At 40.2% G+C, this 17,934-nt stretch overlaps 1 protein-coding gene across 1 annotated transcript in view; it reads right to left on the bottom strand.

Moving 5' to 3' along the window:
* LOC148913037 (uncharacterized) overlaps positions 1–17,934 on the bottom strand; it is a 22,975-nt gene extending 5,041 nt beyond the window's left edge. The window contains exons 1-7 of the mRNA XM_089026388.1: positions 17,819–17,934; positions 6,803–6,947; positions 5,724–6,023; positions 4,705–4,867; positions 3,853–4,294; positions 1,784–2,746; positions 1,287–1,491 (exon numbers count right to left, since the gene is read on the bottom strand). Of these exons, the coding sequence (XP_088882514.1) occupies positions 1,287–1,491; positions 1,784–2,746; positions 3,853–4,294; positions 4,705–4,867; positions 5,724–6,023; positions 6,803–6,937 (2,208 nt within the window). The 5' untranslated portion in view covers positions 6,938–6,947; positions 17,819–17,934. The remainder of the gene's footprint in view (positions 1–1,286; positions 1,492–1,783; positions 2,747–3,852; positions 4,295–4,704; positions 4,868–5,723; positions 6,024–6,802; positions 6,948–17,818) is intronic.

The raw sequence follows: 17,934 nt of genomic DNA, 5'->3' as shown, positions 1-17,934 counted from the left end.
ACATTAATTTAAAGGCGATGGTTGAGAAATGCAAAGAAACAGGCCTAAAACTCAACCCAGACAAGTGCCATATCAAACAGAACAAAATAAAGCTCTACGGCATCATCTGCAGTGAAAACGGTATCCAGCCCGATCCCGCCAAAATATCAGTGCTGAGGCAGATGAAAGAACCGGTTGATCGCCGCGAACTACAAACGTTCCTTGGGCTAGCCACCTACATGTCCCCATTCATCGCAAACCTAAGCATCCTGACCGCACCCCTGAGAGGATTATTGAAGGAAGACACACCCTTCCAATGGAATGCCGACTACCAGGCTGCCTTCGAGAAAATCAAGAACTCGATAAGTGAAGAAATCACCCTCACCTATTTTGACGAAACAAAAGATGTAACGCTCCAGGTAGACGCCTCAACAAAAGGCCTTGGTGCAGCCCTCATGCAAGAGGGCAAGCCCATAGCATTCGCCAGCAAAGCGCTAACCGACGTCGAAACACGCTATGCAAATATAGAGAGAGAGCTCCTCGCAGTAGTCTATGCTTGTGAGCGTTTCCACACATACCTGTTTGGCCGTCCATTTACAGTGCAATCCGAAACAGCCACTGCTACAAACCGAAATACCACCAAGACCATGGCACACGATCGCTACTGACCTATTCTACATCAACGAGTCTGAATATCTACTTGTAGCTGACTACTACTCGAAATATCCATTCATAAGGAAAATTCCCAGAGGGCAGAGTAGCAGTAAGCAGGTTATTGAGTTGATGAAGCAGATCTTCAGTGAACAAGGAGTACCAAAGATTGTAAGATCAGACAACGGGCCCCACTACAGCAGTGCTAGTTTTCATGAATTTGCCAAAGAATACGGATTTGAACATATCACCAGTTCTCCTCACTACCCCCAGAGTAACGGTTTCATAGAAAACCAAGTCAAGACGGTTAAGGCAGTCCTGCACAAGACCGCAAGAACCAACGAAGACCCCTACATGGCTCTACTCTGTCTTCGGTCCACTCCAATTGACAGTAAGTTGCCATCACCCTCTGAACTACTCCTTGGCAGGAAGCTCCAAGACAATCTACCGCGCTCGATAACTAGGAACCAGAACAACGAAGAGATCATAGAGAGATTAAAGAAACGACAAGAGCTGCAAAAGCACTACTATGACCGGAACACCAAGACAATCCCGGATCTTCTGCAAGGGCAGAACATCAATATTCAAAACCCCTCTACAAAGAAATGGGGACCGGCCACAGTCAAGGAAAAGTTGGACCAACCAAGATCATATACAGTCACTACTCCAAAGGGTGGAGAGCTACGTCGGAACAGAACACACATCAGAGAAGCACTGCCATCCCCCATAGGACACCAAAGCCCGCCTGCAGAATCTCCTGGAACAGAAGTGTCTAATCCAGCACCACATAATGGAATGATTACAACGCGCAGTGGCAGGGTCGTGAAACCACCAGAACGATATATATAATTTTCAAAAGAACTGTTCAAGAATAGCACATAATCGCAACATCAGTTGTATGCATGGACAGCTGATATATAGTCATTGTTACTATTGTTTTCGTTGCATGTACATATATATATATATATATATGTTGTTGTTTTTTACGGAAAGGAGGATGTCATGCTATATGTCATATGATACCATAGCATTGACTGAAACCCTATATCCATCTATCAGACTGTATGATACACATTTGTAGCCCGAATTGATATACTCAAAATAAAGCCATATTTCACAACCACCAAGGAACAGAAATCATTACATCTGTTACACGTTGAAGGGAGGGAGGGAGGGCGGGAGAGAGGGAAGGAGAAAAATGGATTGAAGAAAGAAAGAAAGAATGGCAGAAGTGATAAAGAAGAAAGGGAGGAAGGAAGGGACCCAAAAGATGTAAAAAAGATTATAAATAGAAAGAAGATAAAATCCCGCAACACCAACCTGATTAATACATCGAACCGTCTCCTCACCAAATTGTTTTAAGTGTTTATGACGAGGATCAACAGGTCGAAAATCAATACACGGACAAAAATGCGCCGGATTCCCCGCTTCCTTACACGTGCGAGATTTAGAAATCTCTGAAAATAAACTCTGACCAAACGTATACGTTTTCTTGTGTGTTTTGGAAAGTATCTGCTGCAGCGTTGCGTGAAGATCGTACGGTGTCGTTATCCGATTCGTATTGATGTTTAAATTCCGAATAAATTCCGGGTATTTTTCTTTAACCCATTTAGGAACAGCCATATACAACAAAGGCAATCGCTCTTCTAATTTACCCAAAATAGTCTTACGTATTGCTCCATATCGAATTCCATGGTCGCCCATGACGACCAACATCGTGTTGTCAAGGTAACCGCTTTCCTTCATGTCACGAAGGAATGTAGAGAGGTCCTCATCGGGTAAGCCAAGGGAGTTCACATCATCGTGACCAAGTGAGAAGAACGACAGAGCAAACTTTCTTTTCTTGGGGTACGCCTCGAAAAGACTCTTTATGTATCGAAAGCGCTTCTTGAAGCCAAGTTCAGGGCCAAGACAATAAGTTTCCATTCCATCAGTATGCTCGGAAGCTGCTACCCAAAAGTTTCTTAGAAAATGATCTACAGGTTTTTTGACGAACCCTTTCAGACGATATTGAAAGGTCCCGTATTTTGCTTGGTCCTCTGACCAGGAAGTGACGTAACCATGCTTGTGGAGGTTGTCGAAGATGAACGGCCACTTGTCGACGTAATCCCCACCCCTGAAATGAAAACGATGATGTTGACCGCTGACCGGTAATAATGATGAGCCAGGGGACAGTTGCGGTTAACCCAAAGATGGAGGTGGAATTAGCTAGCATGTTAGGATATAAATGGGTGCCTGAGAAAAACCCTTTGAGACACCCAAGAAACACAACTCACATGCGATGCTAAGTCCGAGAACAGTTTAGTGGTGGTTGTGGTTGTAGTTTTGGTGGTGGTGGAAGTGGAAGTGGAAGTGGTGATGGTGGTAGAGGTGGTGGTGGTGGTGGTAGAGGTGGTAGTGGTGGTAGTAGTGGAAGTAGTGGAGGTGGTAGTGGAAGTGGTGGTGGAAGTGGTGATGGTGGTAGAGGTGGTGGTGGTGGGTTGTAGAGGTGGTAGTGGTGGTAGTAGTGGAAGTAGTGGTGGTGGTAGTGGAAGTGGTGGTGGAAGTGGTGATGGTGGTAGAGGTGGTTGTGGTGGTGGTAGAGGTGGTAGTAATAATAATGATAAGCCAGAGGACAGTTGCGGTTAACCCAAAGATGGAGATGGAATTAGCTAGCGTGTTAGGATATAAATGGGTGCCTGAGAAAAACCCTTTGAGACACCCAAGAAACACAACTCACATGCGATGCTAAGTCCGAGAACAGTTTAGAGGTAGTTGTGGTTGTAGTTTTGGTGGTGGTGGAAGTGGAAGTGGAAGTGGTGATGGTAGCAGTGGACGTAGTGGTGATGGTAGTGGAAGTGGAAATGGAAGTGGTGATGGTGGTAGAGGTGGTGGTGGTGGTAGAGGTGGTGGTGGTGGTAGAGGTGGTGGTAGTGGAAGTGGAAGTGGTGGTAGTGGTGATGGTGGTAGAGGTGGTGGTGGTGGTGGTAGAGTTGGTGGTAGTGGAAGTGGTGGTAGGGTGGTGGTGGTAGAGGTGGTGGTAGCGGTGGTGGTGGTAGTGGTGATGGTGGTAGTGGTAGTGGTGGTAGTGGCGGTGGTAACAGTAGTGGTAGTGGTAGTGGTGGTAGTAGTGATGATAGTAGTATTAGTCTTCCTAGTACTAGTATGCCCTAACAGTAGAAGCACCAGCACAACTAGTAGCCCCCTCCCCTCCCTCTCCCCTAATTACTAGCTTAAACCTACTTGGCTTTTCTTGCTTCAGGTAATTCTTCTTCAGACCTCCCAAGAAGCAGTGCAGTCATCGCAGGTGTCGTACCATCCCCTACTATACTGTACCCATTAAACAAGAACGACTCAAGTTCCTCCGCCACAAACTTTCTGGTCAGCGGCATCTTGCGAACGAAATGCGATCTCGAAGTCGAATCAAAAGCGAGAATCAAGATATTCAGTGGAATATCTGGTTCTATTCCTTGTCGTGACGTCACTTCCTGTAAAGGAGATACCCCGATGTGAAAGTCTGTTTGTTCGTTGCCATGACGATCTCTGTATTTGACCCGAATTGCATCATGGTTAAGTGTCACTGTGTTTTTTGATCTCGTAAGTGTTCCGGTTCGGCCGATTCCATGACCGAAGTCGTTATTTTCTCGAGTTATAGTTTCATACGTCACTTCCTGTACGTCATTTCCTGGGAATGAGAAGAATTTGTCAATAAAAGAATGAAATAGAAAAAATTATCGAGAAACGAGTGGATGGAGGGAGGGAGGGATGGAGGGATGGAGGGATGAAGGGGTGGAGGGATGGAGGGATGGAGGGATGGAGGGATGGAGGGATGGAGGGACGGAGGGATGGAGGGACGGACGGACGGACGGACGGACGGACGGACGGACGGACGGACGGACGGACGGACGGATGGATGGATGGATGGACGGACGGATGTTGGTCTGTTGCATCTGCACGAAAGGACATGGTTCGAGGACAAATGTTTTATTTTAGAAGCATGATACAAAATTTCTTATATTTTCAAAACTGGACTCAAAAATCCCTCGTGTGTTTACACGGGACTTTAGTGAAGGTGAACGAGTAATATCGACTTACCTTCAGTTATAAAAGTCAACGTACTTCCATCATATTGTGTTATTGACTTGCCCGGACATTCCAGGGTTTTCTTTTGTATCAGTCCCATGATTGTTTCATCAAAAGGATTCAGTTTAGGGATGTGACATGCAAGGTCTGAAACTAGATCTGATGCTGGTCCATCCTGCTTGGGAAGGGAATAAAGGGATTAGTACCTAACTGTTCAACATGTCTAATTGCCCTATTTCACTATGACGTCACATCAAAACAATCTATTATTTAAACGCAAAGGATCATGGTCGTCGGAGGGGGTCAATTCAACGCAAATTCACTGAAAATTATTTAAAAACCCGTATCAATCCACGAAGAGAAGTAGAATAGCCAGCAAAGGCACAGAATATTTTTTAGTACATATTAACACATATTATATCTGAAAACCAGACCATTTTAGATTAAACTGTTTCACTAAGGGCAAATTTTGTTGAATTTTCTATTGGATTTGACGATTCTGTCCCGCACATAAACATGCAGTGACGTCATAGTGAAATAGGGCAATTGACGCCAACTATTTGTCGTTGTCGTTATTGTTACTTAATCTATTTTCATAAACATGCGACCTCGGTGCTCTTGAGTTACACGCTGAAATTTGGTTTTCCGTCATTTGTCATCAATCAAACCTAATCAGTCGGTACCTTTTATATTTTTGACATATATTTGGCAGCAAAAAACCAAATTTCAGCGTTCATAATGACGATCGATTTTCACTCGTATTAACTGCTGATGACTCCGACTCCGACTCCGACTCCGACTCCGACTCCGACTCCGACTCCGACTCCGACTCCGTCTCCGACTCCGACTCCGACTCCGACTCCGACTCCGACTCCGACTCCGACTCCGACTCCGACTCCGACTCCGACTCCGACTCCGACTCCGATGCAAGTGAAAACCAAGCTTCACGATTTTTTTGTCTTCTATCTTTCTTAGTTCTCCTACTCTCTCCTTTAAAAATTTAAAAATAAAAAAATATCTTCCAAAATTACCTTCAAACTTGGAGCGCACTCTTCAATGACGACATGAACCAAATCAACGTAAGCTTTCTTCACATACAACTCAAATCCAAGTGAATATTTAGGGCTCCCTTTGATGCTATTTTTTAGAATAATTAAGTTGATACCAGAATTATAGACGAATCCCTTGCATTTGGGTCCCATCCAGCTACACATAGCCTTCCCTTTTCTTGGAACACGGGCGTGTAGTTCAAGATAGAACGCGCATTTTCCTGGCACTTGTGATCCTTTGCAGGAGAAGTCGCCACCTAAAGGTAGGTCCATGTTTTCAATCTGAAAAGAAATTAAGACATTCAATTGATAGCCCGTGATGTGCAGTGATGTCAAATTTAGAAACATAGAAATATTCCAGGAATGTTCTATTGTTCTTTGACCAATCAGAAAAGACCTTATTCGTGGTGTGACAATGTTTTCCCAAATTCAGCGTGACAAACCTCTGGGGGAATGAAGAGCTATTGTTTTGAAACTCGTCGGGATATCGTCGTTATTCCTTTCGTATGCTTTGGGATACTCATGAATTTTTCGAAGAGTAAAAACAAAAGAAAATGAATCCCCTGGAGGTTCGTCACGCTGAATTGGGAAAACATTGTCACGCCACGAATAAGGTCTATTGGGTTTCAAACCACAAGATAACGGAAAGATAACAATAACGCTTCTGATTGGTTAATAAACATTCTTGAAATACTTCTAGGTGCCCATGCTTTTTCAATTGCCCTATTTCGCTATGACGTCACATCAAAACAATCTATCGCTTAAACGCAAAGCATCATGGTCGTCGGAGGGGGTCAAATCAACGCAAATTCACCGAAAATTGTTCTAAAACCTGTATCAATCCACGAAGAGAAGTAGAATAGCCAGCAAACGCTCAGAATATTTTTTAGTACATATCAACACATATTATATCTGGAAACCAGGCCATTTTAGATTAAACTGTTTCGCTAGGAGCAAATTTTGTTGAATTTTCTATTGGATTTGGCGATTCTATCCCCATATAAACAAGCAGCAACGTCATAGTGAAATAGAGGGCAATTCGCACTGTAACTTCACATTACCTTTACAAAGGGAAGCCCCAGATAAGAATATAAAGCATATGATGAAACTAGAAGTACAAACAACACCATATAGAAATTTCTTTTTCTAGTTCTGAGGAAGCGTCGTCGTAGCACACTTATATTGAATAAACCCATTCTAAAGGACCTAAAAAATGATACAAAAAATATAATTATCTTAATTCACAAATCACTTTTTTGACAAACAGACGAGTAACAGATGAATTGATAAATTCTGGAGTTTGAACTAGTGTTTTTGGTTCGCTCCTGATCATACCCACACTGGTATAAAGTAAAATATTTAAAGAAAAAATATGAAAATCTGTGCAGATTCTATTGTTTAATTCCCTGCTAGCAGAGCCTATTTTCCTTTTGTTTTGGTTGAGAGAGAAAAATAGACTCTGCCGATGTAGGACGTTATTTCTGTCGCGCATGCGTGGCGTAACTTAGCAACGCTGTCATGATTTTGACAGCCGCTCTCGTCAAACATTGCTCATGCGCACTACATGTAATCGGTTAAAACCGGTTTTAAAACTGATGTTGTTCGTCTACAATCGTGGACGGCGGAGTATCAAAGGACACGCTCTACATCGGCAGAGTCTCCCTCCTCCCCGCCTGAAAGAAGGGAGAGAAAGAGAAGAGAGACTCTGCTAGCAGGGAAATTGTTTAAATACTGATTGGCTAATTTGTACAAAAATTTGTCTGGGGGTGACGAATTATGGAGTTCAAACTGTTCTCATCCACTCCTGATCATACAGACACATATAAAGCAAAATAATAGCTAGCTTCTCAAGGGTAAAATGCTGAAATTTTTGCAGATTATTATTTAAATACTCAAACGTAATTGGCTAAATTCGCATGAGAATTTGTCTGGGTGGCGTTGGTTGGCATTGTCGCCCTGTACATGTATTAATAATAATAAGCTTAAAAAGCACAATGGTATTGTACAAAAACACCTCTGTGACGAAAGACATAACAGAACAAGTTTCTTTTACTGTCATATCAAGTAATGTTAGCGTTGGAAATTAGTTAGGCTGCGTTCATAATGTACGGCAGAGGGGGGGGGGGGGGGGGGGGGCGAGGGGTGCAGGTGAAATCGAGGGGGGATTTGGAAAATTTTGGTAGGAAAAGGGGGGGATGGGCAAATTTTTATCAGAAAAATGGGGGATGTACAATTGTTGGAAGAAGCTACAAGCCTTGCTTAGGGGGGATCGTATTTTTTTGGATGACTTTAAGGGAGGTGTTAAGAATTATTCTGGACATTTCAAATTTTCACCGTCCACACGTATCCGCAAATTTTTGTATCCGCAATTTTTTTTTTCGGAAAACGAAAATGTTCGCGTCCACACGCAGCGTATTCGAATCGTTTTCGAATCGTTTTCACTGTCCACACGTATCCGTAAAGTTCTTGATCCGCTGATGCACGCTAGTGCCTAGTCCCTTTGATGGATAGTTTTTCTTATTGAGCATGCGCAAAATCGTGTTTACGTCATCGTAATCGAAAATTTGCGGATACGACCGTCCACACCTATCCGTATTCGGCGCGTATTCGAAAATTTCCACTCTGGAGAGCGTTTCCGAAAATTTCCGGATACGGAATATTTTTTGTTTCCGCAAATTAATTTTTGCGGATACGAAAATGTTTGCGTGCACACGCAGCGAAATAGAATCGTTTTCACCGTCCACACCATAGTTAATAGAGGGGAATGGTTATGAAAGCCGGCGAACTTCAAAGGACTATGTCTTTGTTCGACTTTATGGGCTGTCACGTGACATTGACCGTGCACATAGTCAAAACAACACACAACTCGAGTATAGCGTCGCGACAATAAGATTATATGTTTTAGTAGATTTCTTTCATATTTCATCATGTAATTACGGCATATTCAACTCGATTCTGCGCTACATCCTTTAGAACGTAATGCCTGGAGATAATTGTTCAGTATTCGGCTGTGGCAGTTGTAGAAGAACGAAAGGAATAGGAATATTTAAGCTACCTTCTGCCTAAGACGATCTTCACAAATCATGGCGAGTAAATTGGCTGCGAGAGATTACGAATTCCTATTAACTATGTCCACACGTATCCGTTTTCGTAAAATTTGCGGATACGGATACAAAATTTTGCGGAGCCTTAGTCGCATTTCGTACTTTACCGCCTCAAAATAAAATTCGCTCGTGGGTTGGCGTTTTATTCGTAGAAGTTCCGGTTTGGCCCAGAGACACTAGAAGAGACGTTCTTTAAAGTGATGCAGCTCACTTTTTGATTTGTTAGGTACCAGCAGAGATATTGGAGTCTAAATTTCGTCTAAAATTTGACCTTCGATTGATCACAAAAAGAGAGGATTTTGTGAGGCTAAATATAAGTGAAAATAAAATAGTTGATAAAAAAAACAAAACAAAAACAACAACAACAAAAATTGGTTACTTTCTCCACGCCGTCTAGTGCTTATTGAAGTTGGCTTTCGATTCGTGCATAATTAAAATTAGGAATGATCAATATTTGAATCGATTTTTCAAACTTTCGTAAAATTTCACAAAAATAAAATTGAGCTTGGACTTTTAGATCGTGTTTTCTGAAATACCCTATCTAAAAAGGTTCTTTTGCTGAAATAAAAAAATCAACTTTGATTTTTCCTAACTGTCTTTTCATTAACTGGCTTTTCAGGTACATCTAACGTCACGCGTGAACAGTTTCTGTTCAATTATTCAAAGATTGAAATAAATATTCATACATTCAAACGATTATACATATCTTACGATTCTTAGATAGTAATCTTAATTTCAAGTTTTCAACACTTGCTATTCAATCATTGAATAATCAATACAAATTTCAAAAAGTTGCTTTATAGCCTTGTTGCCACAGTAGCAATAATAAGATATTGTGTTTAAGTTTTTTTGAACACATGGTCAGACAATTAGTTCCCGACATGGTCCGTGTAACACTCCACAAAGAGCTTTTCAATTTAGTTGGCGTGAATTGGACATATGAAATTTGCCTGATTTTTGAATTTTCATTTTTTATGATCATGTCAAAACTCGAATATTATCTCATCGGTCCGTGTAACACTCCACAAAGAGCTTTTCAATTTAGTTGGCGTGAATTGGACATATGAAATTTGCCTGATTTTTGAACTTTCATTTTTTATGATCATGTCAAAATTCGAATATTATCTCATCAATGTCAATTTTCAATTTTCGAATTCAAAAATTAAAAATTAAAATAAATATTTGAAATGACTTTTCGAAATTTTGATTTTGTACTCTGAAAACGAACTTTGGAAAAATATCCTGTAGACAGGGGGAGGTGAAGATTAGGCGGACTGAGGGTAGGTGGGTCCACTAACAACGACAATAATAAAAAAAAAACCATAGAGGGAGGGGAGGCACCAAGGAGGGTGTTATAACAACATGTAAACCTTGAGAGAAAACCATGGAAGAATTTTCGACCAATTTGTACGATGATGAAAGCGGAAGTGGACCCACCTACCCTCAGTCCGCCTAATCTTCACCTCCCCCTGTCTACAGGATATTTTTCCAAAGTTCGTTTTCAGAGTACAAAATCAAAATTTCGAAAAGTCATTTCAAATATATATTTTGATTTTTAATTTTTGAATTCGAAAATTGAAAATTGACATTGATGAGATAATTCTCGAATTTTGACATGATCGTAAAAAATGAAAATTCAAAAATCAGGCAAATTTCATATGTCCAATTCACGCCAACTAAATTGAAAAGCTCTTTGTGGAGTGTTACACGGACCTACACGGACCCCGACATACTGTCTGAAAATCGTTACAGGACTTATCGTTTGCTGACTTTAAATTAGGAGTCTGTCTTCTCCGCAGCAATAATTATGGTGGGCGATTCGTGTAGAAAATTTATTCAATGAACACGGAAATAAGTTTTCTAGTCTTCAATCGAATATTTAAAATAATTATTTCAGTCAAACATAAAATATTTTTTATTGAATCTGTTGTATATGGCCCGCCAAACCGGACAAAAATACTTGTATCAAATAGATAAGACTTATTTTGAGAAACATACGACTTAGCGTAAAAATATATAACTTGTTAGATAGATAGATAGATAGATAGATAGATATATAGATACTTTATTAACGTGTCAAGAAAATAACTAGCTGAGGGAAAACCCTCTACTATTCTCATTGAATAAATTATCACCAAGCAGTATAAATTAAGTCAACACACATGACTCATTGCATAACGTCGTTTGGACCTTCGAAGTACGAATTTTTCTCGCTGTCCCCACCACCGCCACCAGCCATAAGCCAACATTCTAGTGTTCTACGCATGCTGATGAAACCCAGACGGGACTTGAGGCGCTTATGCTGACGGCAGGTATTGTGGGACAAAGTTTAGGTTTGTTGTATTCTATTTGTTTCGTTTTGCCGGTGCAAAGAAAATGTCAAAGATATAATTTGTACTGAGAGTTCACGTGGCGCAAGGAGCGGCAGCAGGAGATGGGGTTCAAAACCCTGAACAGCAAGCGCCGGGAGCAGTAGTTCCACCGGTTGGCGAGCAGCAGGTAATTTTGCTGCAGTTCTTTTATCTGGGAGAGTTTGTTATTCCCTTCGTGTTGGCGCTATTTTTTGCCTGCCAGTTTATCTGGACCTCGTGGTTTTGTTAATGCACGCTACTACTATTTTATACGTTATTATATGGTATTTTTGGGAGCAGTTATAGTTTTACTCGAGTAGTTTCCCTTCAGATTTGCATCCAAGGCATGCTACTACTATTTTATGCGTTATTACATGGTATTTTTGGGCGCAGTTATAGTTTTACTCAAGTAGTTTACCCTTCAGATTTGCATTTATTTCTACCCTCGTCACACTTGGTTGGTTTGGTTCTTTGTTCACGGCTTGTTCTTTAGCGCCCTTGGTTTCATCGGTTTTAGCCTTTTATGTAGGTTACACTTTTTGCCCTGGGGAGTCTTTTGGTGTACGGATCTGCTTCAGCGTTTTTATTTCACGCGGTCCTAGTGCTTTTGTGTGATATTTATCTTCGTAGTTTGTGCAGTTTCTTGGGGCTATTATTCCGGTTACTTATTTCTTAAAGTAAGTTTTATCTCGGCCTAAAAAACCGCGAATATGCCGCGTAATTAATTTGAGTTAGTTTGGCCTGGAGAGCCAATATTAGTAGGGCTAGCGGCCTGGAGAGCCACGAGTTTGTCGCGTAATAATTTGAGTTAGATTGGCCTGGAGAGCCAATACGAGTAGGGTTAGCGGCCTGGAGAGCCACGAGTATGTCGCGTAATAATTTGAGTTAGATTGGCCTGGAGAGCCAATATGAGTAGAGCTAACGGCCTGAAGAGCCACGAGTATGTCGCGTAATAATTTGAGTTAGATTGGCTTGGAGAGCCAATATGAGTAGAGCTACCGGCCTGGAGAGCCGCGAGTATGTCGCTTAATAATTTGAGTTAGATTGGCCTGGAGAACCAATGCTGCCTGGAGAGCCGTGAGCAGGGTGTTTTGTATCAAATACTTGTGTTGTACTGTAGTACGTTAAAGGGCTCGGAGAGCCACGGGAGCGTAACCCCCTTTTCGGCACGCGTGGTTAGAAGCCATGGTTGTACAATGCGTTTTTTAGAATTAGGCCGGAAGTTGGTCTCGTAGTTTAAGAGTACTGACTTAATCCCTCTCTGCGTATTCTTACAGCCTGCAGATCGCTTAGAGCTGTTAGAACAGAAGGTTAAGGCTCTGGAAAGAGAAAAAGTCGTTGAGTCCTGCGAGAACGCCTCAGTCGCACTAAGGAGACACCTTAATAGGCCGGCGTCGCTGTTTGACCGTTACGAAGCTGTTGAGCTGTTGGAAACCCTGGTTTCCTGGTTCCCTGAAACCCTGAAATTTATTTCTCCCCTTTCTCGCTGTTCATCATCTGGGATTATCTTGTCGCGTCCTCCGTTGGCCCTGGGGGGGCCTTCTCAGTGCTCTAATTCCGGACCTAGTTCAGAGCCTGGGGCCAACAGAGGGTCGGGTTTCCGGGGTTACCTAGTCGCGCTCACCCTTGTTTGGTTTTGGTTGCGTTCTAGGTAAATGGTTCCCCATTTGCTTCGAGACTTCACGTTGCTCAAAGGCTAATCCCCGAAGGGGCGATCCCCTTGAGGTGCATTACCGAGGAAACCCCACCCTTTGTTGGTCCAGGACGGAGGCATTGGCAGACGTCCCGGTCTCTGTATAAACTTGTTTCTTGGTATTTTGTTTTGTTTCGGTCCTGCTTTTACTGCTTTGGACTTCGTTGGGCTTTGTTCCTTTGGTCACACGTCCCAGCGCCTATTTCACACCGATTATACAGGATTTTTGAGTAGTGGATAGTGGAATTATTAGCCGGCTTTATGCTTTAAGTTTTGAGTATTGGATGTGGGTTTTTGGGTTTGGATGTGGTTTTTGAGTTTTGGATGTGGGTTTCGAGTATTGGATGTGGGTTTTTGAGTATTGGGTATATGGAGTTGAGCATAGTAAGATTAAAGGTTGGCATATTACTACTGGATTAGTTATTATGCACTACTACGACTGGAGTTTGGCTATATACCATCTCGTTGTATTGTCGGGGACAAGGAGCGGATCTCGCCCCATAACTTAATCATACTGCGACGTGATAATGGCTTCAGTGAGGATATATTACTATTCTCACTGAATAAATTATCACCAAGCAGTATATATTAAGTCAACACACATGACTCATTGCATAACGTCGTTTGAACCTTCGAAGTACGAATTTGCGGTGGTGTTCTCGTTTTTCCTATTTCTCGCTGTTTGCCTCATCATCGTCGCGGATCTCGCCCCATAACTTAATCATACTGCGACGTGATAATGGCTTCAGTGAGGATATATTACTAATAGGGGACACCTAAGGTATAATAATAAAATAATATCATAAGATATACAATGATATTAATTAAGACTAAAAATTAATTCAATAAAGTACTAAAAAGATATAACTAGCTAAAAACTAGTGTGAGCTGCGTCGGTGTTTCTAATGAAACAGTAATAATGAAAAGGTAAAATATACACCGTGAAAAGATGAAAAGACTTACTGACGTTTCGGACGCTAGTCCTTCGTCGGAGTAAAAGGACGAAGGACTAGGAAGACGAAGGACTAGCGTCCGAAACGTCAGTAAGTTTTTTCATCTTTTCACGGTGTATATTTTACCTTTTCATCATTAAAATACTAAAAAATTATTTCATAAATATAAAATATAAAATATAAATATTCTAATGTTTTGATAATAATGTAATAAAAATCCTAATCAGCCTTTCAACTATTACATAAAAACACCCTCTACATCCGTTGTCAATTATAGATGTAAGGTTTTTTTTACGGATGCGATTTTTAAAATCACCTAAGGATTTGCTTAATCTGTCTTTTTTGTCTAATTTGCTCCAAAGTATGGGACCTAGATATCTAAGGGAATGCTTACCAAACGTGACTGTGTTAAATCTAGGTATAAGAAAATCTGACTTTCTAAGGCTGTAACAAGAATCACGAGGTTTGAACATATTGGTAATAGCTTGAAGACGTCTATTTAACAGTGTAGGCAGATTCGCCCTATTCATTAACTGATTATAGCTGGACTTTGTGTCCCTATAAACGGCCCTTAATCCTCTTTCCTGGATTCTCTCCAACCTACGAGTATCACTAGCCCTACAAAAATGCCATACTAGATGGCAATATGTTAAATATGGTAGGATGGCTGTTTTGAAAAGTACTAACTTTGCAGTGGTGGGAATTAAGTTTCTCAGTCTCATGATTACCCCAACCCTTTGACTTGCCTTCTTACATATATCATTAATGTGCTCATTCAAATTTAACTTATTATCTATTGTAACTCCTAAAATTTTCAACGTATCAGACGTCTTAATGATCCTACCATTTAAGTTCAAGCTAGTTTTATCTTCTGTACAACTCATCTTTTCGTTCTTACTACCATATTTATTTTGAATGTACATAGTCTGATATTTCTTCAAGTTTCCCTCCAAGAGATTATTTTCGTAAAACTCAGTTGCACTAGAGGCACTTTTCTCGAGCATGGTATGCACTGAGTTGATTCCTTTACCTTTCTGGTATATTTGATGGTCATCGGCATACATAGAAATATTAGCATCAATATCATACACGAGGTCGTTCTCACTTCTGAAAGATGTTCCATATCAGCGGGCCCAACGAGGAACCTTGAGGACAGCCACGAACGACTCTCTTCCAATCACTGGTTACAGTAGATCCCATCCTGACTCTGTTGTAGCTGTCACTTAGGTAACTGTTCAACATTATGATGACATTGTCGTTGAAACCATAAGACTTCAGCTTACTTTACAGTAAAGGTGGATGAACTGAGTCAAATGCCTTGGACATATCTGCCGATAAGATACCAACAGTTAGACCCTCATCTTTCGCCTTTTTCCAGTCTTCGACGAGACCAAGAAGGGTGGTTTCACAACTACGATGTTTTCTATATGCAGATTGACAATCAGCAAGCTGTCCGTCAAATTTATCGGTTATTTGTTTTCCCAGAAGTCGTTCAAAAACTTTATCAGCGCAAGGCAACACTGTTATTGGTCTGTAATTAGTAACCGCTTGAGCGTCATCTCTTTTAAAAGTTGGAATCCATTCTCCTCGTTTCCATTGTCTGGGCCAAATCCCATTGTTAATAGTACATAATTGAATAATAATACATTGTTAATATTACATTAATTGAAGAGGGTTGAGAGAGAGGTAGAAAGTTTTGGGTAGCTCCAATTTTCATAATTTTAGGTGGAATGCCATCAAACCCCATAGCTTTTCTTACATTAAGCTTTTCCAGTGTACGTTGTACTTGGACGCTATTGAGTGGTTCAAAGTCATATTGTTGTTTATTTTTTATGTTATTAGCAATCACTGACACACTTGCGTGTATCACCCCCAATGCCGTCTGCTATTGTAGCAAAGTAATCAGCAAACTATTCTGAAACCCTGTTTTGATCTTTTTCTATACAGCCATCGACTCTCAGATGAATTTCCGTATCACTCTTATGACGCTTTGTTGATAAAAATGGTTTGAATGTTCTGAAAAAATCCCTTGGGTTTTCCTTTAGATCTTCTGCTTTCTTTCTCCAATATTCTTTGATCGCCAAACGTCTCTGTCTAGTTGCCTCATTTTTGCATCTCCTTTTATTTTCCCAATTTTCTTGGGTAGGATTGTTTTTATATTTCACTGTGGCCCTTCGCTTAGCACGTATCGCCTGCTTCCAGCCTGTGGTCATATACGGCACATCTTTATCACGTACTCTCATCTTTTTTAAGGGAAGGTGCTCATCAACCACATTTTGCAATAGCGTACTCCAGTAATAGCCTTGGTCGTCTATATCGTCGAAGATTTCACCCACATGCCAGGGAGCCATTGACAGACTTTCTTGAAAGTCACTTTCATCAAAGTTTTTATAACTTCTAGATATACGACTTTAAGAAATATACGACTTGTTTATGAAATATGAAAGTTGTGACGCTAAAATATACGACTTGCTGCTGAAATATACGACTTGTTGCTGAAATATAAAACTTGTTGTCAAAATATAAAACTTCTTGTCAAAATACAAAACTTCTTGTCGAAATATATATATATATATATATATGTTGTCAAAATATAAAACTTCTTGTCGAAATATATATATATATATTTATATTTTGACAAGAAGTTTTATATTTTGACAAGAAGTTTTATATTTTGACAAGAAGTTTTATATTTTGACAAGAAGTTTTATATTTTGACAAGAAGTTTTATATTTTGACAAGAAGTTTTATATTTTGACAACAAGTTTTATATTTTAGCAACAAGTCGTATATTTCAGCAACAAGTCGTATAATTCAGCAACGAGTCGTATGTTTCAGCAACAAGTCGTATGTTTCAGCAACAAGTCGTATGTTTTAGCGCCACAAGTTTCATATTTCAGCAACAAGTCGTATAATTCAGCAACAAGTCGTATATTTCAGCAACAAGTCGTATAGTTCAGCAACAAGTCGTATGTTTTAGCGCCACAAGTTTCATATTTCATAAACAAGTCGTATATTTCTTAAAACAAGTTATATATTTTAAAAAGTCTTATCTATTTGATACAAGTATTTTTGTCCGGTTTGGCGCGCTATATCATAGTAGATGGATGTTCACGCGTGACGTTCGTTGATTGTAAATTAACCCTGCAGCTAAGGCGAATATTGCTGGTTTCCCATCACTCCTAAGAGAATGAAATAACAAAAGACACCACGGCCACGTTGGATAATATATAAACTAAAGACTGAATCGCCGATTCTTGTGTTAAATTCTCAAGGGTTCAGACCGTTCTATACGTGTTAAATTTATCCAGCATGGCGGCTATAAAAACCATCAATATATCTATGAGATTATTGGCCCATATAGTGGTGAATATGGCTGCCGTCACATGATTGTGTAAAAGACTTTCATGAAATCTTTTTAAAATAATCGTGAATTTGCAACGCGAAACATTAATACTAGCTCCCCTCGAACAGTCACATTGCCATATTGTAATAACTTATAATAGATCTAGCTTTTAATACAATAAGTTTGTCTACCTACCCTTAAGAGAATATCAGTCGATAAGATATAGAATCACAATATTGTAGAATCACAATATAATAACCATTTGGGAAAAAAATATTTCGCTTTCTCTGTCTGCTCTCAGTGTTGATTCCCCGAGGATAAAACTAGAAAGTAACGCAATGAATTGCAATAGTTCCTAACATGGCTGCCGTCACATGATGGTACAAACTAAAGCCTTTCATGAAATCTTTCTTTCAAATAATCGTAAATTTGCAACGTGAAGCTTTACCCCCCTTGAACAGTCACATTGCCATATTGTAATAACTTATAATACAACTAGCTGTTAATACAATAAGTTTGTCGGTACCAGTTTTTCTACTTACCCTTAAGAGAATTTGCCATATTGTAATAACTTATAATACAACTAGCTGTTAATACAATAAGTTTGTCGGTACCAGCTTTTCTACTTACCCTTAAGAGAATTTCAGTCGATATAATATGGAATCAAAATATATTAATAACCATTTGTAAAAAATCGCTTCCTTTTCTCTGTCGGCTTTTAATGCTGATTCCCCGAGAATAAATCT

This window comes from Actinia tenebrosa, unplaced genomic scaffold, assembly GCF_029948245.1.
Source record: "Actinia tenebrosa isolate PJP-AT-01 unplaced genomic scaffold, QUT_ActTen_1.0 PGA_scaffold10__47_contigs__length_13832649, whole genome shotgun sequence".
In the NCBI taxonomy this organism is placed as follows: Eukaryota; Metazoa; Cnidaria; class Anthozoa; order Actiniaria; family Actiniidae; genus Actinia; species Actinia tenebrosa.
Note: the sequence above shows the minus strand (reverse complement) of the source record. Positions and strands in the feature narration are given on the sequence as shown.